A 27,565-nucleotide genomic window follows, 5' to 3' on the forward strand; every position below is an offset into this window, starting at 1 on the left:
TCACACCTTGTTTTTGCACATGTGCTATAACGAAAACAATAGAGCATATGCACTTTTATATAGAGACGAAATGACTGGTGGTTTGATTAGGCTGTTACACATCAGATGAGGCTTTAGCACTGCTTTAACACAGTTTATGTTCCAGTAGAAATGGAGCAGGTTCAGCACTCTGCAGACAGGGTCAGACATCTTGTCCTATATCAAAAAAGACCCTCCATTCTCTCTGTTTTCCACATACAGCCTGAGTTCAGTCCCTCCCTTTTTCTGTGTTGGCGTGAGGAGAGAGAGAAAGAGAAACAGACATAAGTGGGGGGTTGCAACTCTAAAATGGTCACGTGGGATCCTCCTCTAAGTCTGTGCTTATGTCAGAGGGACACCATCAATGCATTCACAGCAGACTGGAGCAGCAGACCCCCTCCCACACACATGCATGCGGGTGCATTTTACCATCACACAGAGGTAACAGAGGAATGGAAGACAGAGAAGAGTCTTGCCCTCTTTTCACCACTTTTGTGTATAATGTTTCTCCATGGGAGGCCTCAGGCAAGGCACAGAGTGTGTCCTTTGTTGCTATTTACCTGGCTTTTAGTGTGATGATCTAGCTACCGCCTTCCTCACAAGCCTCAGCTGGACTCACCTCCAATCCTTTGCAGGTATGTGTAATGGAAATTGAAGCCATTGTTTGGCCCATTTCTCTTACAACTCCATTTAATCTTGCAGAAAATCTCTGGCATGGAAATACTGCACTAATAAATCAATGTGGGAGACACAGCGACAAGAAAGCAGTTCAGCAGCCTGAGAAAATGACAGATAGACTGTGACAGATGGGAGTACGGATTTGCGTCAAGAATGCAATATGGAAAACAAAGAAATGTTTAGGGGGGCATCAGGGAATTTCATCTTTGATTTTTGGAGGTTTTACAGGAAGCAATGACATGTAAAGAGGATCACTACACAGCACCAGCATCTGTTATCGGGTACGTCTCTCCCATGTCTATTTTTATTATATTGCTTGGCAATATAATGCCTGATAATGCTTCAAAGTGTCTCTCACTGACATTTTTGTCTATATTAAATAGACACCTAGCTGCTAACATATATTAACATAACACATTAACCATAGTTCTGTAGCATTGTATATCTAGAGCAAATCTTAGCATTAGCTTTTGGTCATAGCTTAAGAGAATAACCCTGTTTAAACATCAATGTACACCCTCAATGATTCACCATAAAAAAGGAACCATGTGATCACTTGCATTTCAGTTTGAGCAGATAATGTGCTGCAGGAGATCAAGAATTCCAGATCAGGTAAAATTCTGAGCACTGGAATGTGAAATCTCCTCAGATATTCCTCAAAGGACTGATACATAACTGGCCACCACCCAATACTCACTGCTTTCCTTGTAGTAGCCCATAATGTGGAGAAAAAATCAGTGCTGGCTTGGCTTGTAATGAGCAGTCATCTTTATTCATCTTGTTCCCTCAACTGTTACATCTAGCTATTTAAAAAAGAGGAATGACAGAAAAAGGGCGATATGAATACATAAAAAAATGCAGGTTATACATCATATCACACTGACAGCCTGGGTAAGAATATTATTCGTTAAATAATACAATCTGGAATTATTAGTAAAAAGCAGTTTATACCGATTGCACAAATGCCATTTCAAATTGAATAACAAAAACTGCAGCAATAATAATAATAATAATAATAATAATAATAAGCTGGAAGGGACAAACTGTGGTATATACAACATGTATAATTGTAGATATGTGAACATTTTTCATACATTTTTGTATGAACATTATTTCATACATAAAGTTTACTCAGAATTGTGCAAAAAAAAAAAAATATCCAGTGAGCAGAAAGGCTACAGTAACTCAGATAACCACTCTGTACACTTGTGGTGAGCAGAAAAGCATCTCAAAATGCACAACATGTTGAACCTTGAGGCGGATGGGCTACAACAGCAAAGATCGTGTCGGGTTCCACTTTTGTCAGCCAAGAACAGAAAGCTGAGGCTGCAGTGGGCACAGGCTCACCAAAACTGGACAGTTGAAGACTGGAAAAATATACCCTGGTCTGATGGATTTCGATTTCAGCTGAGGCACACAGATTGTAGGGTCAGAATTTGGCACCAACAGAATGAATCCATGGACCCAACCTGCCTTGTGTCAACAGTCCATGCTGGTGGAGGTGGTGTAGTGATGTGGGGAATGTTTTCTTTGCACACTATGGGCTTGTTACCAATCAATCATTGCTTGAATGCCATAGCCTATTTGAGTATTGTTGCTCACCATGTATATCCCTTCATGGCCACAATTTACTCATCTTCTAATGGCTACTTCCAGCATGATAATGCACCACGTCACAAAGCAATAGTCATCTCAAACTGGTTTCATGAACATTACAATGAGTTCAATGTTCTTCAGTGGCCTTCCCAGTCACAGGCTCTGAATCCAATAGAACACCTTTGGGATGTGGTAGAACAGAAGATTCACAGAATGAAAGTGCACCTAAAATAATCCAGTCATGTCAACATGGACCAGAATCTCAAAGGAATATTTCCAACATCTTGTGAAATCCATGGCACAAAGAATTGAGGCTGTTTTAAGAGCAAAGGGAGGCCCTACCCAGAATTAGTATAGTGTTCCTAATAAAGTGCTCAGTGAGTGTACATCCACTGTTACCTCATCGTGGTTACTGAAAATGACTTTAAGAATGAATTGATTATTAAATAATCAGCTAATAGAACTTTTGACAGTTCAACTGAACATTCAGAGAAGGCTTATGTGTTTTCACAAAATCATTTTAATTATTAATAGACATTGATGGAGCTGATTAAGTTTGATGACAGCATATCAATGGGGTATGCTGTAGGTTAATATAAGCTAGCTTAAAGGGTTCATGGGTTTGTCTTAAATGATTCATGTGTCATAAGGAGGTTCCAAAATTGTAGTGAAATTTGTGTGTGTGGGTGGATATGTGTGTGTGTGTATGTATATTTGTAAATCTGTAATATAAATTCAAACTGACAGGAAGCAGTTAAAGTTTGTAAAGTGAACACTAGTGATTTCAAAGAGAGAGGGTTTTAAATCTCCAAAGTTAAACTTTAAGATTAAATGTTATTTTAACTAATTTATTTATCAGTCAGTGCCTTCACACACCTACTAATAGCCTACCAACATGCTGTTCTAATGTATGTCCAAAGACAGGGCTAGATCCAGTTGCAGACTTTAATTTAAGTAGTTGCAAAATTCTCAGTCTACACACAAGTCAATGTACCAAAAACCGGGTTATCAGAGGTGGGGCAGATTCACACTGGGGTAATCAGGCAATGGTAGATAGACTCGAAAGCATATTGCAGACAAAAGTGTAGCGCTGAATCAAACACTGCAATCCAGAAAATGGTCCAACATAGGGATGTAACAGGGTATCAAAATGTAACACAGAAAGTCGTAACCAGGAATCAATATAAAAAAAAAAACCACAGTAACATAAACAGACTAGGGCAAAACCAGAGGAGCCAAAAAAAAAACAAAAAAAAAAACAAAAAAAAAACCAGCAGCCAGGTGTACCAGCTGAATGTAAATTCTAGCCTAATTTGTATGTAAAGGGCCACTATATTCATGATGAACCATTAAAAAACTAATAGTTGCACAAAGTGACAGTTTTTTCACTCAAAACGTATACTTATACCCAAGTGGGTGGTGATTCTGTTGAAAGTGAACAATGCTGATATACTGACAATGGACCTATATTTCTGTTTAGTTTTCTTTGCGCACTCTATGGCCAAATGTGGACATCTAACCATCACACCCATATGTAGACCTCCCCCAAACTGTTGCCACAAAGTTGGATGCACACAACTGTATATGTTTATGTATGCTGTAGCATTACAATTTCCTTTCATTGGAACTAAGGGGCACAAACCTCTTCCAGCATGACAATGCCCCTGTGCACAAAGTGAGCTCCATGAAGAAATGGTGTGTTAAGGTTGGAGTGGAAGAACTTGAGTGTCCTGCACAGAGCCCTGACCTCAACCCCACTGAACACCTTTGGGATGAATTAGTATGCTGAATGTGCCCTAGGCCCTCTCACTTGACACCAGTGCCCAACCTCACTAATGGGCTTGTCGTTGAATTGGCAAATCCCCATCTTGAGGAAAAAGTTTTTTAAGACTAATGCACACACATATAAATGGGAAATATTAAGCTTTTAATGGTCTTAACAACAAATCATTGGTGAGAAAATTAGCAAGAATTAAACAAATGCACTCCTGAGACCTCCTGTGCCTCCTGTGTTTGGGGAAAAGCTAGAAAAGCATGATTAAAATGTTTATTATCATTATTAAAATGTTTGATGTAAAATTCAAACTAACACATGTCTGGGTGTACAAAATTTTCGAAAAATATCTTCTGGGATGTTTTTATTCTTAAAAGATTAGTCATTATTTGGTTTGCCATAACTGATGCAGCCTATCAGAGGCTACAATTCTTAAACATTTAAAAAAATCAAAGGGAAAACATATGTTTTTTCCATATGGGAAAAAAAAAAAAATATATATATATATATATATATATATATATTTTTTTTTTTATATATATATTTTCCCATATGGAAAAACATATGTTTAGCCTAATGTTAAATGTTTTAAATGTTTAAGTATATATATATATATATATATATATATATATATATATATATATATATATATATATATATAAAACAATAGGCTTCCAGTGCCTTTGGTGCCTGTTTTTTCCCCTAAAAATTGAAATAATAAGCTTATTATTCTGTTTCAGTATTTTTATGTTAACACCATTTTAGCAGCATGTTTATAAATCAATTAATATTCAGAATTTGATGCCTGACTTTACAAAATGCCAATTGCAGCATGTAGATCTGGCAGTAAGTCTGTGAACTAAAGGGTAACCATAAGCATTACTAGTCAATAATAAACTGTCCAATAGCTATAGTCAATGATTTTCTACTGTCAGTGTTCCAAACCTGCAGTTTGTGTCAGTTAGTGTCAGTCACACACCTTCTGAAAAAGACTCAAAGGAACTTGAAGGGTAATGTGTTGGCTTAACAGAGCCAGCTAAACAAGCTAAAGTAGCTGATTCAATCCTACACTGTTCTATTGTTATTTCTATTGTTAAAATGGTTCAAAGTTTAAAGGTTAAAAAGCTAAAAGGTTATAATGTTAGAAGGTTACAACATTTGAAGTTTAAAAGTAAAATGTTAAAACAATAGTTATGTGGGTTATTTTTTGACAGGAGAATGGTAGGATTGCTAGATGGTTGCTCAAGGGTTGCTAGGTGGTTGCTATGGTGTTCAAAGTGGTTGCTAGGATGTGCTAGGGGGTTGCTAGGTGGATGCTAAGGTACTAAAAGCAGTTACACGGTGGTTGCTAAGTTATCCCCGGTGATTGCTAGGGTGTTGCTAGGTGGCTGCTGTGGTATTACAAGTGGCTGCTGGGATGTTGCTAGATAGTTACTGTGTTATCTATGGTAGTTGCTAGGTAGTTGCCATGTTTTCCCAGATGGTTGCTAAGGATTGCTAGGTGGCTGCCATGATGTAATAATTGCATCAAGCCGGTGACCCACTAACATAATAAAACTGCAGCATTATTTCTTGTACTTGTAGTACAGCTTCTTTCAGTTGTTGGTGAAATACTGCTCAGCTGGGTTAAGGTCTGATGATTGACTTGGCCAGACTAAAACCTTCCACTTTTTTCCCTGAACCTTTGTTGTGTTGGCAGCATGTTTTGTCTCATTGTCTTGCTGCATGGTGAAGTTCCTCCCAATTAGATTGGATGTATTTCTCTAAAAATTGGCAGAGAGCATGTTTCTGTAGACATGTTTCTGAACCAGTTCCAGAAGCAGTCATGCGAGCCTGTGCTTGACCAATGAGTTGACTTGGTTTTAGATCATGAGCAGATCCTTTCGTTCTCCACACTTTAGCATTTCCAACACTATGGTAGAGGTTAATTTCTCAAAATCTTCTTTGAATGGTGGATTGTGATACCTTCAGTCCCTGCCCTGTGGAAATTGTTGGTGGTGTGACTGACTGTTGTTTTGGGGTTTTTCTTCAGAGCCCTCACAATGTTTCTGTCATCAACTGCTGTTGTTTTCCTTGGCCGACCTGTTTGAGATGTCTGGTTGTTAGTACCGCAGTAGTTTCTTTCTTTTTGAGGACTTTCCAAATTGTTGTATTGGCTATGCCAAATGCTTGTGAATTTTCCTTTTTTTTCTCAGCTTTAAAATGACTTGCTTTTCTCCCATAGACAGGTCTCTGGTCTTCATGTTGGTTTATTATTTTTAATAACAAATGCAGTCTTCACATTCAATCAGTCTAATAGGGCACACCTGGGCAACAAGAAACAGCTGTCAGTCACATGTTCCAATATTTTTGTTCACTTGAAAAAAATGGATATTTTCAAACAAAAGGTGCCATGTTCTAAGTTGTTTTACACATCTAGATGTAAATATCAGGAAATGAAAGCTGAAATTCTATCTATCATGTCATATTCATAAAGTCTTATGAATCTGTGTACAGATTTCAGCAGGAATCATGCCAAAGGTCCAGCCATGAACATGTAGGATTTGATCTTAGTTGCAGTGCCTCTTGCTTCACATCTGCCTTTAACTCCACAACCACTGTTAGACTGTCATCCACTTCCTATTGACAGCACGGTGTCATATACATCCCCTAATTTGGTGTCAGATAGGCTTGAGCACGTCTAGCCTACTTTCCCATCTAGTGTCCCATGTAGTGAATCTGGGAGGCTAGCATTGCTATGATTTTATTTTGAATTTCTTTGTACAAATAGTGAACATGTGTTTCCTTATGTTACTCTCTTAATGTTTTCAGCCATAATGTTATCAAAAAGGCCTACTGTACTATAGGTTTTGCATGGCCATTACTCTGATTAGACTCACCAAACATTGCAACACTTGCTGTCAATGTCTTAGCTAATATTCTCAGCTGATTTCATGCAACTATAGTATTTTGGGAGGGCAACCTTGTGTCCTGTTCTTTCCATTTATGACAACAGTCAAGAAAACAGCAGACTCAGGGAGAGATGACTGGGTAGCATTTTTTGTCTGTGCCCCTGCACATGGGAAAAAGGCAAACCACCAAAATAAAATAAACAGAAAATCGATAGCATTAGAAAAAGATTCAGAGACATGGATACAAATATATAAAAATCTATTTTTTAATCAATTCTATTTTATTTGTATAGAGCTTTTAACAGTGGACAGTCACAAAGCAGCTTTACAGAAATAAATATTAAATTCAATTCAATTTAAATTAAATCAAAATAAATTGTAAATATGTGAATTTTCCCCTAATGAGCAGGCCCTGAAATGATATGAGGAAGAGACCTTGAGAGGAACCAGACTCAGAACCCATCCTCATCTGGGTCCTAACGGATAGTGCAATTATAAATAAATCCCTTCTGTAACTGTGTACTACATGAACAAATAGTGCAATTGTGCAGCCAGTAAATACATCACAGTTTTCACATGAAGTCCGGTTTGTTGAATCTATCCACTGTCCACTGATGGAAAACTGCTCGTGGCAACTGCAGCCCCAAAGCCACCACAGCAATCGCAGTCCTAAGCCATCACAGTACAACTCCCCATATGAGATCCTCAAGCCATCTCCACGGCCCCCAAGTGGCACCATCCCCAGCAATCCCAATAATCTTCAGGCTGTCCATGTGGGGCCACCCCTGGCAGCAGCAAGTGATCTCAACCGATGAGAACTCCAACCAGAAGTAGGGCATCAGGATGGATCAGGCAGATCCGGAGAGCAGAAGGGGTCAGGATCACTGGTATCTCAGGAGTAGCATGTGTAGCTTGACAGAGAGAGAGAGAGAGAGAGAGAGAGAGAGGGAGAGATTGCTGAGTGAACAAAGATGAGTGAACATGTGAGAGTTGGGGTGGGGGGGGTGGGGAGGGGTTTTGCAACAGCATCAAACATCCCAGTTCACCACAACACTCTATGCCTGTGAACCCTCCAGACCTGCTCCTGTACCTAAGAAAAAACTTTTCACAAAAGGCTTGACTAAACAACTGTGTCTAAGCCCTGAACACTAATTGTAAGGCTATTCCATAACTGTGGGGCTTTGTAAGAGAAAGCTCTTCCCCCTGCTGTAGCCTCACTATTTGAGGTACCAACAAATAGCCTGCACCTTTAGATAGAAGCAAGCATGGCGGATCATAAAGGTACTGTGGCGTGAGAACATTCAGTGCTTTATAGGTCAATAGTAGTATTTGTATAATCAATACGAAATTTGATTGGGAGCCAATACAGTGTGAATAAGATAGGGGTGATATGGTCATATCTTCTGATTCTAGTAAGGAATCTTGCTGCTGCATTCTGGACTAACTGGAGCTTGTTTATTCATGTACTGGAACATCCAGACAGCAAGGCATTACAATAATCCAAACCTAGAGGTAACAAAAGCATTAACTAATTTTTCTACATCATGTAGTGACATTATATTTCTTATCTTAGCAATATTTCTGATATGAAAGAAAGTGATCCTAGTAATATTATGTACATGAGCTTCAAATCAAAGACTGGAGTCAATAATCACACAAGGACTTTTACTACTGCACATGATGAAACAGAAAGGCCATCCAGAGTTATTATGTAATCAGAAAATTTACTTCTAGCTGCATGTGGTCCTAGTAGAAGTACTTCTGTCTTGTCAGAATTAAGTAAAAGAAAGTTAATAAGTAGCCAGTGTCTAACATCATATAGCCTTACATATATATATATATATATATATATATATATATATGTAATGTTTAATCCTTGTGGCCCTTGATGGGCTGCATCAGTTGTGGCAGATAACCAAATAATGATCTTTTAAGAAAAAAAAATCCCAGAAGATATTTTTGGAAAATTTTGTACACCCAGAGATGTGTTAGTTTGAATTTTACATTAAACATTTTAATCATTATCATGATTTTACCTTTGCGTACAAGACTATATAAGTGAATTTCCCTGATTCTAGCTTTTCCCCAAACAGTTCACTGCAGCAAAAGTAAACCAGCAAATGATGGCACAGGAGCTCGTAGGAGTGCATTTGTTTTCTGACCAATGATTTGTTGGTAAGACCATTAAAAGTGGTGGCCAAAAAAATATTTGCCATTTTGGGCTTGGCCCATTTTTTTCCCCAGGAGTGTATGTATGTATATACAACCCCTGGCAAAAATTATGGAATCACCACACTTAGAGGATTTTCACCCAGCTTTTTTACTTTATAGCAAACAAACAAATCACAGATATGACACAAAAAAGGTTTTGTTCAATAGCTTAACATTCTGGTTTGTGAAATATACATAAAAAAAAAATTCAAGGACATTTTTTTTTATTAATGGCATGTCTTTTCCAAATCAAGTAGAGGAAAAAATTATGGAATCAGTCAATGTTGAGGAAAAAATTATGGAATCATCAACAAAAAAAACACAATTAATACTTTGTTGCTCCTCCTCTGGCTTTTATTCTTTGAGACATAGACCTCACTAATGAAAAACAATATTCCCCATCAATCTGGTTCCAACTTTCTCGATTAGCAGTTGACAGATCAGCTTTGCAGGGTGGAGCCTTAACATGGACCAGTTGACATCTCTCCGCCTAGTCCAATGCTTTCTGGGCTTTCCTAATTTCTTCTGGCACTCAATTCAGTATTTTAGCACCATGACCGCCACTGCTAACTGCTCTTACCAAGAAGTCCACAGGGTGGTTTCAGTGGAAGTCAGAAGCCCAGGAGGCGTTCGAAGAGCTCAAGTGCCATCTGTCCACAGCCCCAGCCCTACAGCTCCCAGATCCTGAGCTCCCTATTGTGGTAGAGGTTGATGCCTCCATTGTAGGTGCAGGGGCAATTCTCTCCCAACGGTCTGGCTCTGACTGGAAGCTGCACCCCTGCCCCTTCTTTTCACATTGTCTCACTCATGTGGAGTGTAATTATAATGTATATTATAATTATAATAACGCTGGCAACTCTTGGCAGTTAAACTGGCCCTGGAGGAATGGAGGTACTGGCTGGAGGAAGCAAAACACAAATTCCTGGTCTCGACAGACCACAACAACTTGGCCTACATTCGGCAGACTTAATTAAACTGGTTAAGTTTGTGCTTTTACTTCCTTCTTGGTTTTCATTTTCACTAGCCCCCCCGTTTTTTTTTTTTTGGCTGTAGGGTGGGGGTCAGGCCACATACCTTTTAAGCATATTTCCCCTTTTGACTTCAGTCATCCCTGTGGTGTACTGCTAATACGCTCACTTCTTAACCCAGAGGTCGTGACTTTGAATCCAAATCCGGGCAGTCTTTAATTTGCATTCAATTTCTTCTGTTTGTTCTCCTTATTTGCTCTGTACTTGGGCTCCATCTATTAAGTACTGGCTGTTGGGTCAGTGAAGTGTTGTTGTATTATGCTTTCTTTTATAAAAAAAATTAAAAATTAAAATTATATGTTTAGAAAAATATTAGGCCATATTCAAGCCATTGTGGGTATCTCATTATTGAATCTCATGTGGATGGCAAGAGAAACCTTTGGAGTGTTTCTTTTGCTCTGTTCTGAAGTTTATTAACCTTTAAAGCAAAGCCAGACTCATCCATTCTCCATTCTGATGGAATTGCTTACATTGGTTGAGCAAATTTGATTGAAAAGTGTTGTATACCCTGATGCAGTTTGTCATGTAAAAGAGATTAAGATAAAACTATAAAAAAATTTATGGAAATTCAGAAGAATTCAGTAGGAATTTGTCTGTCACCTTTTAAAAAAAAGCTGATTTCTGTTAATAAATGCATTGTTGCATATTGAGATCAAGGCTGAACAAAATATCAAATTTTACAGTAAGTGTAAAAATCTTAGTTCACATATTTTGGATTGGATCACTGTATCCTTTGCTGAGCTGAGCTGAGCTGACTCACTTCATTCATGGGAGTGACATATTTAAAATAGAGAATTGATGTCAAGAGGCTATTACACTTGACTTATGATATAGATTGCTATCTAGTGAATTTTTAGAGTAACATCAAAGTCAGAAATGGACCCATGCCCATTTCCCTAGGATGTTCAAAGTCCTTTACCATTTTATCTACTTGCTCAGGGCTCAGCGGCCAATATCTTATCGTTACTTTTGCCTCCTCATCCCTTTTGGCTTTGATTCTTTAATCAACACTGGAGCTACACTGATGGCTGCTGGATCTAAACCAGAGTCATCTGACTCGTAATGAGAGAATGATGAGCTCAAAGACTGTAGTTTTGATTTGCTCTTAAAACGCTTAAGAGATTAATACAACCTCTTTGGTTTAGTCGATTTTTGGTAGCATCTGTTTTTCCAAAACCTTGACTTTAGCCTGGAGAGAGTTATTAGAGCATTCTGCTCACAAGTATTTTGAGCAGAGATAGTGGCGTGTTTATGATCAGCACATTCCTGCTCCAGTTTAGCAGCCATCTCATCGCTCTCATGCTTTTCCTTACCCCTATCTTGTATTAGGAAAGCATGCCACTGTCTAAACACCTGCACCACTGCCTCTAGGTCTTTATGCTTGACACATTTTTCTAAAGCAGAAAAACATAGCTCTCTGCTCCACTCTGTCTGTTCTGAAATAACAAGATCTTTCCATAGTTTAGTGTTTTTTTCCACACAGCTTATCTAACATCAGTCCTAACTCCTTCTCAAAACTGATGTTATCAGCATAAGGCAAGGAAAGAACTGGTGAGGAAGACTCTATCAGAATACTGTGTAATTACTGCTTGATTGATAATGAACGTCTACTATAGTACTTACTGAGTACTTAACTAGTAGTTCTTAGTAGTTAATAGGAGTAAGATAAGAGTTAATGAAGATCTACTCATTGATTCCTGCTTACTTCCTGCATAGCTACCAATGAGTTATACATCAGTTTTGTAAAATGTTACCTTGATTAGTTTAGACAAGTAATAAGAAAGCAGGAAAGTAACTTGCTCTAAGATGCTCTACCAGGCTGACCAGCTTGGTCTGTGTTTTGGCAGCTGATAGCTGGTCAGATCTAGCTGCATTTTTCTATAACCTTGAATTTTACATGCACTGTGGTGCCCTGGTTGTCACGAGGAGAACGAGGACTCTAGAGGCATGCATGAGAGAGAGCAGCATTACTTTTATTTTACACTTTTTATTTGCGTTTTTCAACTTGTCAACCATCTTGAAAAACTCAAACAAAAACAAAATTCACACTCATACACACACACTGAGAAATAAGCACTAATTAACAAAAAACAAGCTAAAATGCTGAGCTATTCAGCTCATCAACCATCTTAAATAATTCAAGAAAAACAAAAACAAAATTCACACGCATGCACATGAAAACTAAGAAATAACCACTAATTAACAAAAAAAAGCAAGCAGAAATGCTGAGAAAAATGCTTTGAAGCTCCACCACCAGCACTATATTTCTTCTGAGTTTTAGTTGTCCTTCTTTATCTTATGTTTGAGATCCAAGTATGGGAGGAATGTTTGGACCTGGCCATGCTGCCCATTCTTAGAAAACATGCTTCTTGTGACCTCAAAATTAAGCTCTTGTTGCTCTACCTCTATTTCCACCATGGCTTCCATTTTTTAACATGTAAACACACCCTCTGGGCATGAATGTCATAGAAATACTGGCAGTCAGCCGATTTCACTTAGCCTGTTACCTTTACATGTCTGCCAACTTAATTAGAGATTTCAGTCTACTCACCTAGCTTCACAGCTGATAAGGTTATATTTCTGTGTGGCACAGCTTCTATTGTAATGTGCTGCCATCTAATGCCTTTGCACCTTTGAGGTCTCTGAGATGCAGCAGTCTGCCTGGATGATGTGCCCTTGTGTCACGGTGGGATTCATATCCCTTCTGCGTCACTTGTAGCTGGTTAGAACATCCTGGGAAATCTACTGCACAACCAGAAAACTTCAGCTACCTCCCTACTGGTTCCAGTTCATTTTCCATGGGCTGAAAGTCACTACCTCCCAGAGGCTTGATTCTGATCAGAATGACTCTGATGGGGAAAGAGTGATGACACAACTGCTCTCTGGATGCTCCCCAGAGCTTAACTATGCTAATTTGGGCTCACCAACTTCACTTGCGCATGTTTGGGGCTGGGCCACCCCTCCTCATACAAGTGACCTGCCCAGCTACGGAGAGGATGGCGATGCAGCTAATGTGTTTGAGGGCTCTGAAGATGAGGACACAATTCCTCCCTCTGAAGCTCCATTTTCAAATTTTCTCCCAATTTAGTCGCCTGCCAAATCCCAGATCTCCCCTATCACCCAACAGCTAACAAACAGGTAGGGTGAAGGTTAACTCATGCTTCCTCTGAGACATGTGAAGCTTGCCAACCATATATTTTCAACGTTGTGCTCTTGCTGCATCATAGAGCAGCATAACAAACTCAAAGGAAAGCGCATCTGGTTCTCTGACACATAGTTGATGCCCACAGTAGGTTGGTGCCTCTGTGATTGACAATGGGGAGAGAGTATGCCATCCCTCCCACCCAGAGAGCATGAATGACTCTGGCATTATCATGATTCAAACTTGCAACCTCCTGGCGATAGGGTGAATGCTTTTCTCTTCTCTCATGATATCCTCCCCAAGGTCTGTGAACAGCGATCGGCCAGTGCTCCAAAACACCACTGACCAGGAAAAGTCATATATGATGGTAAAATCCATACCCCTATCCTGCCAGCCTACAAAGCACCTCATGCCTGTCCTCTGTGCATGTGCCAATCACATGTAGCATCACTGGGGAGACCCACTTGACAGGATTCTCTGACCTGGATGTCAAATGACATCCCAGCCCATAGGTTGGGTGATCCCGTACTGAAGCTTTAATTGCCAGACACATTAATCCCTTACAAAGGAGGCCTGCTTAATCCACCCAAGCCTGCCCTAACCAATAAAATAGACTGCTTCTTTACCTCATACAGTTATCCCACCCTGCTCCTTCCCCTGCACAACAGCACATGCACACACACTGTATTTTCCCTGCGGTTCTGCCTTATTCGTACTTATAATCAAAGGTTACTAGAGCTATCTCCTCAAGACAGACCAACTACTTTAGCCTAAGCAGGAATTTTACAAAGGATCACAATAGTGAGAGTGTAAGCAAGCAAAAAATAAAAATAAAATAATGTAATTGAAAGCTCTTTATATTACTTTCATATATCTCTTCACTATTATGAAACAATCACAACCGTAGCCATAGACAGTTGTTTACAGTCACGTAATGTCAGCAAAAAAGTTACATATTGTTGATCATATCCCTCAACTCCTCAACCTGTAGATGGATATATGATATTCTTTAAAAGAGGCAGCAGCTCCTCTGAAGGCCACTGAGGAATGATTTTTGTCTAACTGATAACAAAATTATGTGGACACCTTTTTTTAACTGATAACAAAATTATATGGACATACCCGTATGTGCTTATTAAACATCCCATTCCAAAGGTGGGTTGAAGTCAGGGTTCTGTGCAGGCCTCTTGAGTTCTTTCATACCAACCTTGGCAAACCATGTCCTTATGGACCCACTTTTTTTCTGGTGGCAATCATACACAGTTGAGAAGCATCATGCATTACCTGCCAGTTCAACTCACCTCCTCTCCATCTGCAGCTGATGTTTAACTATGCCCACACTGCTACATAGAAAATGCAGAAAATGATCAGATAATTTGGTAAGGGTCAAATGTGTCATCTGATCTGATCTAAATTTATTTAGACACCACAAAGTCCACACCATAATGGACTGACCCCTTGGCCGTGGCCACCAAGACCACAGGGCTGCTTCAATCGCTGTGGAACTCCTTGATTACTCCCATGTCAAGCGTCTTGAGTTCATTCCAAACCATTTTGTGTTCAGGGAACTGGTAGGGGTGACTGTGTACAGTCCTGCCTGGAGGAGAGTCAATGTGGTGCTCTGTGAGGTCCGTGCAAGAGGCAAAAACCCATCAGAATATTCCCCTTGCAACCCGGCAACCTGTGCTTTCTGGGACGGTGAGAGGTGCTCTCCACAAGGGACTAGGGTGAATTGGATTGCATCTTTTAGATTTACCTTCAGCCTCAGCTCTTCCCTCTCAGGAACCACCATCTCCAGAGCCACAGAAATCACCTCTCTCCATGGTTTAAGGAGATTGAGGTGTATATTTGAAGTGCATTGCCTCTATCCATTCAACTGACCTCATAGTTAACTTCTCCATGTGACCTCAGAGGGTCCTTGCTACTTTGCGAGTAATTTAGTGCTTGATGTGTGTAGTAAAATGAGCACAATTCCCCCATTGCACAATTCTTTCCTTGCAAATTCCCATAGCCGTGTTCCCCTGTCATACAGTCAGGATTGTTGTTCTTGGGTCTGATGCAAATCCTCCTGCATTAGGTGAATCAAGGTGTGGAGTTTTGCTCTCAGGTCCAGAACGTACTGAATTTTCTTTTTTTCTGTTAGAAGATCCCTCCTGCCAATATTCTCTAATGACGTCTAAGAAGTCATGAGGCTTGCGCCTATACAATAAATCAAATGGAGAGAACCCTCTGGAGGCTTGCAGGACCTCTTGTACTGCAAATAACAGGGGTTTGCCCACTTATCCCAATTCCACACATCATCATGAACAAACTTACAAATCATATTTTTGAGGGTGTTGGCACCACCTGTACCAATAGAAACAGGCCATGAAAAGGTTTCTTGTCTTATACTGCCCTAAATGCTCTGCCAGGGGATTATAATGAGCCACATTGAACTCCATTTCCCTATGGTCCTTCAGTGCCAACAATAGGGTCATCTCTTCCTTGGTCTTGCATCACGCAATGTAACCTTGATAACAGAAAAATATGGGTGGGATAGCACAATTGGGCTAAATTACACTTTTTTTACACTCTCTGTTACAACCCCAATTAGTCTAGGGGTATGTGGGGAATAACACTTATTTGATTATTAAAAATATGAGTGGTGTGTAGGTAATCAAGGACCAGTAACAAGTAGGGCAAGACAATCCAAGTGATTTATTTATCTATATACAAGTGGTAAAGTGTGTAGTACCGGGTGTGAGTGGTAATATTTACAAACTATTTACAATAACACTGAACAGGACACCAAAGGGGAAAAAGGGATGCGAGCGGCACCAAAGCAAAGAAATGAACAAAACAAAACACATCTACCTATTTTAAACCCTCTAACCTTACTACAACAAAAGATAGAAAATAAATGTTCAGTGTCCAGGATGCTCTAACTACCTATTCTAACTAGCCAAACCAAAAGTACAGAGGGTGGTGCTTGCTCCTAACCTAGTGTGTCTAATACAAATAAAACAGACCTTCTGCGTGCTGCACCATGTATGTCACGTGATGTACTTACCTGTCCCCTTTTCCCCAACACTAACAGAGTCACAACTAGGGTAACGAACAACAAAGTAACCATACAAACAAGTGACTAGAACAAAGCGGGGGAACATGGAACAATTGACATACAAGAACAACACAGTAAGATGGCGTAACTCAACACAGAACAAACAGAGGTACAACAGGGTTTTAGTTTAAATGACCAGGACAACAACGACTTCTCCATGAATGAATGGCTGCAGGTTTTAAATAGGCGGGGTCAGAGGTTGATTGGTTGTCACGGCCGATGACATCAGCGGGGACAATCGAAACAGACAGGAGAGTTATTCAATGGGGCAACTGCTGCAGAGAGAGAGAAAGAGAGGGAGGGCGGGAGAAAAGGGGAGAGGACAAAACACAAAAAACACACAGACATACCCCAGAACGTAACACTCTCATTTGGTCAAAGGCATGCCTCAGGGTCTTCACACAACTGCTCCAAAGGGAATCCCCATGAAGGGTGAAGGGGCAGAGCCGTCCCCACCTTCTGTATCTCCCGGACCTATAGTTTATGTTAACAGCCCTGGCACTGCCTCCCCAGCCAACACTGCACACATTCTGCACCATGACTCGCTACTGCAAGACCAACCTACAAATATTTCTCGCACTAACACCCGAAACCAGAGATATCTGGTAAATACACCAGATATCTCTGATAAGCAAAGAGGAGTGCTTATACACATTCATACCTTTTAAATATTTCCTTACATAAGACAGCCTATAGTTTCTCAATTTATAGCAGTAACTTTTAAAAGTTACATAAAAACTACCCACACAAGAAAATGCTACAAACATACACAAAGACTAAAAATGCTAATAAGAGACAGAGAGTTTAGGCAAGAAAATACAAACACACAAATACACGAATAGTATTGAAATGGTATTGAACATTTGTTAAACAGTTATTTAATATATAGTATGTGCCCTGTGACAATTGTTTAAAATATATTCAATTTCAATTATTATTACAGTGATATAACACAAGAAAACATCATAATCTTTATGATATACTGTGGTGGTCTTACCAGAAAACACAAAGCAAAAAAGGTTTGGCCAGTCCTTGCGAGCACTTTCCATTCAAATAAAAGCCTGGTTCTATCTTGTTATGTATGTCATAGGTCAAGCACTTCTACCTAATCGAAGTAATGTGTTGAAGATCAGCAAACCTGCATAGTGCTTGGTGAGTCAAAGCTTTTGTTTTGGATTTTCCCCACTTTGTTCACAATTTGGTCACCTGCAAATTCCAATAACCAACCAGTTCTCCCCTATAATGACAGCTACCAACCAGGGAGCGGGGAAGGTTAAGACATGCTTCCTCCAAGAAATGTGAAACAGGGCAGCATAACACTCTCAGTGGAAAGAGCTATCTTCCCTTTGTCACATACATGATAACACAGATGCCCACAATAGGCTAATGTCACTGTGACTGGTGGGGAGACTATGCCAATTTTGTTCTCTTGACTTGAGGCCATGGATGGGTGTGGAATTGTCAGGATTCAAACTCACAATCTCCTGAAAATAGCACAAACATTTTTCTGTTGCACTACATGGAAGCAGAATCACAGAATTGTAAAGGAAAAATGCTTGTGATAACTACCCAAACCTGATGTAAACTGTGTGCTTTCTGCAATTAATGTTGTTCTACTTTTGGCTGCTCCCATTAGGGGTCGCCACAGCAGATCATTGGTCCGCATATTTGATTTGGCACAGTCTAACCACTAGTCCTCTAGGGACTGCTTTTGGCAATTAGTGCAATTGCATAGAACTTGTTTTGCCTGTAAATCTCTCCTGTGAGACTAACCAATTAATGAGCATGAAACAGCATCAATTTTATCAACATCAACAAATGCCTACTGTGAAAAAGGTGACTGAGAGTAATATTGGTTAATGAAGGCTCATCTTTTCACTGTGTAAAAGAGATTAGTGAAATGAGATGTGAGTGCTTAATTCATATTAGTCCAGATTTATTCATTTTGTGGTTCTTTCCATTTCTTCTTAGAAAGCGCAAGCACTGGTATGAGGAAGCAAATTTCTACTGAAGTATGATGAAGCTTTGCTGTTATTGAAAAGAAGAGAGCAGTGAGGAGCAGTGTGTCCCAGAAATGCTCATCAGCAACATGTCATCCTTTCTCTAGCTCTGCCTGGGGTCCAAACATACCCAACTGCCAACTTTCTACCATCAGATAACCCTCAGGCTTCTCATAACACGTGTTTGACCTCACTAAATTGCACCACCACACTTTTACCAAGCAGCACATATCCGTAACATGCAGTGGCGACGGCGACACTGCTGTCCAATCAAGATGACATGGAATATCAAGAGGTCACTCTTCCGTATGCACATGATGGGTCTGCTTTTGCTGGCCTTACTTTTCACCATCTTTCTCAACTGCAAAGACTGGCTACCCAGTCAATCAGGACTACGAGAAAACACTGTGGCCTACACAATGCATGACTTGCACCCAGTAAAGGAACAAGCTGAGGGCAACCAAAGCTCACTGCAAAGCCTCTGGAGGGAGTCACTTTTTGTTCCTTCTAAGCCGCCTATGAACTTCAGTTCTCACCAATCAGAGGTTGCAGTCCAAAGCATCTCAGGAATGGAAGCATCCCTCAGCACTAACAAAACAAATGGCAATACCTTGCACAGAGAAATGGGTGTGGGAGAGCAGCTGGCACCAAATCCATACAGGTATTTGCTGAATGAGCCCTACAAATGTCAAGACAGCAGCCCCTTTCTCATTCTGCTCATTGCAGTAGAGCCAGGACATGTGGAGGCCAGGAATGCCATCAGGCAAACATGGGGAAACGAGAGCATGTTCATGGATGTGGGCTTTGTGCGTCTCTTTCTCATGGGCATGAAAAGCAGTCCTGATGGCCACCCTCAGAGCACCATTGTGGAAGAAAGCTTCCAGCACCATGATATCATACAGCAGGACTTCACGGACACTTACTACAATCTTACCATCAAGACGCTGATGGGCATGAACTGGGTTGCCGAGTATTGTCCTCATACCAGGTATGTCATGAAGACTGATAGCGACATGTTTGTCAATACAGAGTATTTAATCCAAAAGCTGCTGAAGCCAGAGTTACCGCCTCAGCACAACTATTTTACCGGCTACCTAATGCGAGGATATGCACCAAATCGCAACAAAGACAGCAAGTGGTACATGCCTCCAGAGCTCTATTCCAGTGAGAGGTACCCCATCTTTTGTTCTGGCACAGGCTATGTGTTCTCTGGAGACATGGCAGGCAAGATCTACCAGGCATCATTAAGTATACGTCGTCTGCATCTTGAGGACGTATATGTTGGGATCTGCTTAGCAAAGCTGCGTATTGATCCTGTGCCACCGCCAAATGAGTTTCTCTTCAACCACTGGAGAGTATCCTACTCAAGCTGCAAATACAGTCACCTTATCACTTCCCACCAGTTTCAGCCGAGTGAACTCATCAAGTACTGGAACCACTTGCAGAGCAACAAGCACAATGCTTGCATCAACATGGCAAAGGAGAAGAGCAGCAAAATGCATCACAGGAAGTTGGAATGGGAAAGGCTTCGGTGATGACTACAAGCATGATTCAGTGCAACAATATATTTTAAAGCATGTGTGAAATCAATCAGTACACTAATATAGGAAAGAGCACAGTTTCTGTCATTATGTAAAGTCAATTAAAACTATTTTTAAAATTTGATAGATGTTATGTATTGTAAATCTGTTTAGCTATTTTTAAAAGGGATGTGAGGTAAATGTTATGTGCAATATATTGCATGCACAAAAAGTATCATAGGTGAGATCACCTTTTTCAGGTGCCAAGAAAAATTACAATGCAACAATTTATCTCCAAGCTTTACTAATATTTATTGGTAGATATGGTAGATATATATATATATATATATATATATATATATATATATACACACACTCACCAGCCTGCCACAGGAACAGTTGCCTGCTCATTCAGGCAATTATTCAATCAGACAATCCTACAATTATTTGGTCACATTTTCCCCCATTCTGATGTTTGATGTGAACAATAACTGAAGCTCTCGACCGGTACCGCATGATTTTATACGTTGTGCTGCTGCCACATGATTGGGTGACTGGATGATTGAGTGAATGTGCAGGTGTACAGGTGCTCCAAAATAGAGACAAAGAGACAAAGATTGTAGTTTTTAAGAGCTTTGCATATGTTTACCCTTCCTGGGGACTAAAGAAAATTATTTATTAAATGTTTTCCTTCTCAGTGGTCTCCGTGATGGGTTTGTTATGGTTGTTGAAGCAATAATAAATGCCTTATGTAAAGTGATCTACATAAATTAAAATTCCAAGGGGTACTTTAATGCTACACCTGTAAGTATTTATATACAGTGTATATATACGATATATATATCGTGAGCCGGGATGCCAGACAATGCAGGCAATCTTAGGGTCTTAGGCAAGTGCAGGTTTTCTAAGGTAGTTATTCATTTGGATAACATTTTAGAGATGTGTGAATTAGCAAAGGCAATGTAGTAATGCCGTCATGTTCTGCCCACGTCCCAGTGCAGCATGGGGCTGTAGCAGGTGGTCGCTGACCTTAGTCAAGTGCTTGGTGAAGTGCTGCTCTGAAAGCAGAGTGGGCTTTATACAGTGGATGTAAAAAGTCTACGCACCCCTGTTAAAATATCAAGTTTTTGTGATGGAAAAAATTAAACCAAGATAAATCATGTCAGAACTTTTCCCACCCTCAATGTTAAATTACAATGTATAAAAATTAAGTGAAAAACAATCAGAAATATTTTAGGGAAAAATAGGAAACATAAAAAGGTTACAATAACATGGTTGCATAAGTGTGCACATCCCTAAGCTAATACTTTGTTGAAGTAATAAACTTTGTTGAGTTTATTACACCACTCATTCTTTTTGGGTAAGAGTCTATCAGCATGGCACATCATGACCTGGCAATATTTTCCCACTTTTTCTTGCAAAAACATTCTAGATCCATCAAATTGTAAGGGTATCTCCTGTGCACAGCCCTCTTCCCAGCTTCCTCTGCATTTCAGTCTCATTAGGTTCACATTCATACACACTGCTAAGGAGTGAGAGGGAGGGAGGAAGAAAGAGAGAACTCATTATTATAGTAGGTAAGATAAGTGTCAGATGTGCCATGTTAATAACCCCATCCCCATACTCCTCCCTCCTGTTAGAGACTCACTAAACCACACCAACATATGCTGAAATAGGCTTTTTACGGTGGGATGGCACCCTCCCACTCAGGTAGGTGCTGCTTGCATTTCAGACCAGGGATGTCAAACTCATTAACTCATTACTCAAGTAACCACATTACACTTAGTCCAATGTCAAGTGGTCCAGAAAAAAAAAAAAGTTTAGTCACCAATAACATACCAACAATTCCTCTTATATGTGTTCATTTATTGCCATTTATGAATCCACAAACAGATGATTGTAAGAACAAACTTATGGTTTTACATTATATATATATATATATATATATATATATATATATATATATATATATATATATATATATATATATAGTATTCACCCTCCTGTCACATATTTTCTAGTGTTGCCACTTGGAACTGTGATTGGTTTAATTGGGATTGTGTCATGAATCTACAGAAAATAAGTCATAATATTGAAGTCTGTGAATTTATTTGCCAATTAAAACTTGTAAAGGTTGTGATTGAATAAGTATTCAGTCCTGTTGCTGTCACATCTATAGATAAATTATTTTGGAAAGTCACATGCTTACAGTAAGTTTATGGCCCTGCATATATTGCTTAATTTTCACTAAAATAATAAATGTAGCAAAAAAAAAAAGTCTACTCAGTCATTTCAACTAATTAGTATTTGCAGGCCACCAGGGCTGTATTCTGAATTTCTACAAGAATTAGCAAACTTCCTTTTGAACATAAACCTTTTGGCAGAAAATACCAATAATTGTTTGCGATTTTAATATTCATTTTGATATTCCACAATACTCTTTGAAAGCAGGGTTTGTGTCTAGTTTAGACCCAGTAGGGATCTCAGAACATAACAGGACTCGTTCACTATCATGGACACACCCTTCTGGTCCAAACTTTATATGTTACTTCTGTTGTCTGATGGCAAGCCAGTGCTGGATGCTGATTCTCTTTGACCTTTGGACCTGCCTAATTCATCCTGATGCTCTACTTCTGCTTGGAGCTTTCTACACTTGTAACTCACTCTCTGCTGCTGTGGATGGTCCCATATGGATGCCACATGTGTTCTTCAGTGGAAAAGTTTACTTGAATACTAAAAACTCATACTGAAAAACTTTTGCTATAACACAAAAGAGCCTGCTGCTTATACTGACCATCATTTCGACAAACTCAGTAGTGTTTGACTTTATAATATATAATTGTGGAATAGTAACACTAGTCAAACACTCAGTAGTGTTTGACTTTGTAATATATAATTGTGGAATAGTAACGATTTATAATTGCACTATCCAGTGTCACCCATAAGAGGATGGTTTCTGTTTTGATTCTGGCTCCTTTCAAGGTTTCTTCTTTGTATTGTCTCAGGGAAATTTCCATGCCTCTGTTGCCTCTGACATTATCAGTTACCTCTGCTCATTAGAAATCTAAATCTACACACTTCTGTAAAGCCCCTTTGTAACATTGTTTACTGTTAAAGCACTATATAAATAAAACTGAGCTGAACTGCAATTAATTAATTATGTCAAGGTCTCTAGAAGGTTTCTACTTTTCAGAGGTTTTTATAAACCTAATTGGAGTTCCTCTACTGTGTTCAGAGGAATTTGAATAATTTTTACATTGCATCTAAATCATTCTTTAACTATGCCATATTTACTTAAACTATGCCCTATAGTGCAATGTTTTTTTCAGTATCTGTCATTTTGTAGTGATAGAAAACATGGGTGGTCATGGATTACCCATGTAACACTGATTTATTCGTTTGACTAGCACGTGTTCACTGAGGAAGAAACCTAACTAAGATTGCTTCTCCTCAGATTCATTTTCTTGTGTTGTTACAGGCACACCTGTTCTGTTTTTAGTTGGTTACATGGTTACTTTACTGTAGTGTACAAAATTATTTACTTTAATCTTAAATTTTGTTCATTATAATATTTCATATAGTGCTTCAAGTTTTCCAATGTAGGGAATATTAATTATTGGCTCATGTAAAACATGAATGTTTCTTTTATTATAATTAGCCCCACTAGTATTCTTTGAATAAAGTTGATTAGCTTTCCAAGAGTCCATCATGGTTATAGACAGCCTCGTCATCCAAAGCTTTTAGATCGGCTCTTGTGTAGCTTCCTATAGCCTGGGAGCTTTCATTTACTGAGAAGTGCCAGGCAGCCAAATGACTGGGTTTTTTCATTGCCATAGCAACTGGCCATTGATCTGTACATTTGTGAAATGTGGTGGTGTCGGGGTGTGTGTGTGAAGGGGGGTTGGGTAGTTATGGAGAAAAGAGACCATGTCACTGTTACAGGAAAAGAAACACAGAGAGTGAGAAATAGATGAGGCAGGCACAGATAGAGCTGGAGGGGCAAATGGCGAGAGGAAATTAAGAAGCAACTGGAGAGGAAAAAACAGAAGCAAGAAAAAAACAAGGATGTACCAGTAGTTTTCTTACTGATCACAGTCATTTGCTGTCAGATATTCAGAGGTTGTTTTTAAAATTCATGGCTCAATTCATGGCTTATTCACAATGAATAAAACATAAGGTTTCTGCAATTCTTGCATGAGGGTAAATGCATATTCAGTAGATTACATAACAGAGGTTAGTTAGGAAAATCCCTTGTACATACCATGCATATATTGTTGACATATAGACTCAGTTCCCAGTTTATTAGGAATAACTGCCTTGTATCTGCACTCTGGCGAATTTATCAGGTCCACATAAATTACTGTGGAAGTATACCATTACTGTAATGGTATACCATATCATTACAGCCCATTTGTTTGCCATTGTTTGCCATTGTTTCTTTACATCAATTCAGATTTTAAATTGAAATTCACATTTCAGTTCCTTCCAATTTTATTAGTATAGCGTTTTAACAATAGATATTGTCACAAACTAGCTTTACAGAAATCCAGATTTATCTTGAAACCTAATGAGCAAGCCAGAGGTGACCATGGTGACTTTCGTCTGATATTAGCTTACTTTCAAACACTGGTCAAAGCTGCACAAGGCCCACTACATTTTGCCAACCTGGATGGAATTGGTGTGGATGATGCAGTTATCTATCTGCTGAACAGGGCATACTCCTGCCTGAACACATCAGGTAGCACTGTGAGGATTATATTCTTCTACTTCAAAACCATATAGCCTTAACAGTTGGGGGGGAAACTTCAGCTGATGCGGCTGGATGAATCTCTTGTCTCATGGATAATGGACTACCTAACTGGCAGACCACAGTTTTTACAAATCCATGGCTGAGTGTCAGATATTCAATTCAATTCCATTTAATTTGTATAGCACTTTTAACAATGGACATTGTCACAAAGCAGCTTTACAGAAATATATAAATCCAGGATATAAATTTTAAATTTGTGAATTTATCCCTAATGAGCAAGCCAGAGGCAACGGTGGCAAGGAAAAACTCCCAGAGACGATATGAGGAAACTTTGAGAGGAACTAGACTCTGCAGCATTAGAGGTGCACATCCAGAATCTAGAGAGGGTTAGTGAAAGTGAGAGCAGTGTAGTTTCTGTAGGGGAAAATCTGGCTGTCTTAGGCAGAGTTAGCAATCCCCCAACTCCGGCATTAGAGCCCTCACAGCGGGCCGAATGGGTGACGACTCGGCGACATAATCGCAAAGCCAAAGCTAACGCTAAGGCTCGCCCACGGGAGCACCACTCCTCTCCACTTCACATGTCTAACAGGTTTGCTCTCCTCAGTTAGGCACCCACTGAGAAACCTGAAAGAGCTCTGGTTATAGGAGACTCTATCTTGTGGCACATGAAATTAGCTAGGCCTTTAGGGGCATCAGCAGCTTTAGTTAGGTGTATACCAGGAGACAGGGTGCCAGACATAGCAGGTAATCTTAGGGTCTTAGGCAAGCACAGGTTCTCAAAGATAGTTTTTCATGTAGGAGCTAATGATATACACCTTCGTCAGTCAGAGGTTACTAAGAGTAACATTGTAGAGGTGTGTAAATTAGCGAAGGCAATGTCCGATGCTGTAGCATGCTCCGGCCCCATCCCAATGCGGCATGGCGATGTAGCTTACAGCAGGTTATGGCTGCTGAATTGCTGAATGTCCAGGTGGTGCTCCAAAAACAATGTGGGCTTTATAGATAATTGGACTAGTTTTGAGGGCAAGGCTGGCCTTTTAGGGCGGAACGGTGTCCATCCCACTCAGGAAGGTGCTGCTCTCATTTCTTGCAGCATAGCACATAGTCTCAGAACAGGCCTAGTTAATCGGTGACAATCCAGAGCCAAGGCCAGGGAGCAGACAAGCAAGCTAAACCGACCATATGCTAGCTGCACTGAGTAATTTTACATTTACATTTATGGCATTTGGCAGATGCCCTTATCCAGAGCGATTTACAATAGTGCTTTGAAGTCTATCAAAAATACATTCTGATATTGGCTCGCTAGGTCACAAACTAGGAATACCATCAGTCCAACACTCTGTTGGGGAGGTGATTTATTTTTTTTTTTTTTGTGAAAATGCTAATTTAAGTATTTTATGAAGAGGTAAGTCTTTAGTCGTCACCGAGGTTCCACCATATTGAGACTGCGTCTGTTCCCCGAGCTAAACAAAAATGTAGAAATACTCAGACAGTTTGTTTTAGTAACCTAATTAACATAAAATAAAATCAAACCGAATGTATAGCCAGCACCTTTGATCTGAAGCTAGGTCTGTTGAATATTAGATCTCTTACGTCTAAAGCGCTTATTGTTAATGAAACCATTACTGATCAGGAGTTTAATGTACTGTGTTGAACAGAAACATGGATTAAACCAAATGAGTATGTAGCATTTAATGAAACTAGTCCTCCCGGATATAGTTACATACATCAGCCCCGTCTAACTGGCAGAGGAGGTGGTATCACAGTCATTTATAATATAAATTATTAATAATTATTATAATTATAATTATTATAATGATAATCTAGATGTCACAAAAAAACCTAGTCATAAATTCAATGCATTTGAAGTTCTTTATGCTAACATAACATGTGTAGCCACAAAAAATAAATCTACCCATGGTTTCACTGTTACGCTGATGACACACAGTTGTATGTTTCAGCAAAGCCAGATGGCAGACACCAGCTTAATAAAGTTGAGGAAAGTGTAAAGGACATTAGACACTGGATGCTTATTAACTTTCTCTTACTTAATTCTGACAAGACAGAAGTACTTGCACTAGGACCAAAAGTAAGCTTTCTGATTACATAATAAGTCTGGATGGCATTTCTGGTTCATCATGTGCAGCAGTAAAAGACCTTGGTGTGATTATCGACTCTAGTCTTTCATTTGAAGCTAATGTAGATAAGTTTAGATTAGACATCTAGATTACTAGGATCACTTTCTTTCATCTCAGAAATATTGCTAAAATAAGAAATATACTGTTGCTACATGATGCAGAAAAATTAGTTCATGCTTTTGTTACCTCTAGGTTGGATAATTGTAATGCCTTGCTGTCTGGATGCTCTAGTAGGTGCATAAGCAAGCTCCAGTTAGTCCAGAATGCAGCAGCGAGAGTCCTTACTAGAACCAGAAGATATGACCAGATTACTCCTATCTTATTCACACTGCATTGGTGCCCAATCAAATCTCGTATTGATTATAAAATACTACTGTTGACCTATAAAGCACTAAAGTATTTGAGCAAACTTTTGGTCTTTTATGATCGGCCACGCCTACTTAGATCAAAAGGTGCAGGCTATTTGTTGGTACCTCGAATAGTGAGGGCTACAGCTGGGGGGTAGAACTTTCACTTACAAAGCCCCACAGCTACGGAACAGCCTTCCACTTAGTGTTCGGGGCTCAGACACAGTCTCATTGTTTAAGTCTACGCTGAAAACATATTCGTTTAGTCAAGCCTTTTGTGAATAGTTTTTTCTTAGGTAAAGGAGCAGGTCCGGAGGGTTTCACAGGCATAGAGTGTTGTGGTGAACTGGGATATTTGGATGTTGTCGCAAC

At 39.5% G+C, this 27,565-nt stretch overlaps 1 protein-coding gene across 2 annotated transcripts; it reads left to right on the forward strand.

Annotated features, from left to right (window-relative positions):
- The first annotated feature begins 376 nt into the window (after positions 1-376).
- On the forward strand, positions 377-20,350 carry b3galt2 (UDP-Gal:betaGlcNAc beta 1,3-galactosyltransferase, polypeptide 2). Of its 2 annotated transcripts, XM_026912863.3 has the most exons (4): positions 377-653; positions 721-977; positions 17,529-17,590; positions 18,410-20,350. In XM_026912863.3, exon 4 carries the CDS (start codon positions 18,678-18,680, stop codon positions 19,971-19,973), a length of 1,296 nt encoding a protein of 431 aa, XP_026768664.1. In that variant the 5' UTR covers positions 377-653; positions 721-977; positions 17,529-17,590; positions 18,410-18,677; the 3' UTR covers positions 19,974-20,350. The 2 variants fall into 2 exon arrangements, with proteins under 2 accessions (XP_026768664.1, XP_026768745.1); XM_026912944.3 differs by lacking the exon at positions 721-977.
- The last annotated feature ends 7,215 nt before the right edge of the window (positions 20,351-27,565 follow it).

Source organism: Pangasianodon hypophthalmus, chromosome 11, assembly GCF_027358585.1.
Source record: "Pangasianodon hypophthalmus isolate fPanHyp1 chromosome 11, fPanHyp1.pri, whole genome shotgun sequence".
Taxonomy (NCBI): domain Eukaryota; kingdom Metazoa; phylum Chordata; class Actinopteri; order Siluriformes; family Pangasiidae; genus Pangasianodon; species Pangasianodon hypophthalmus.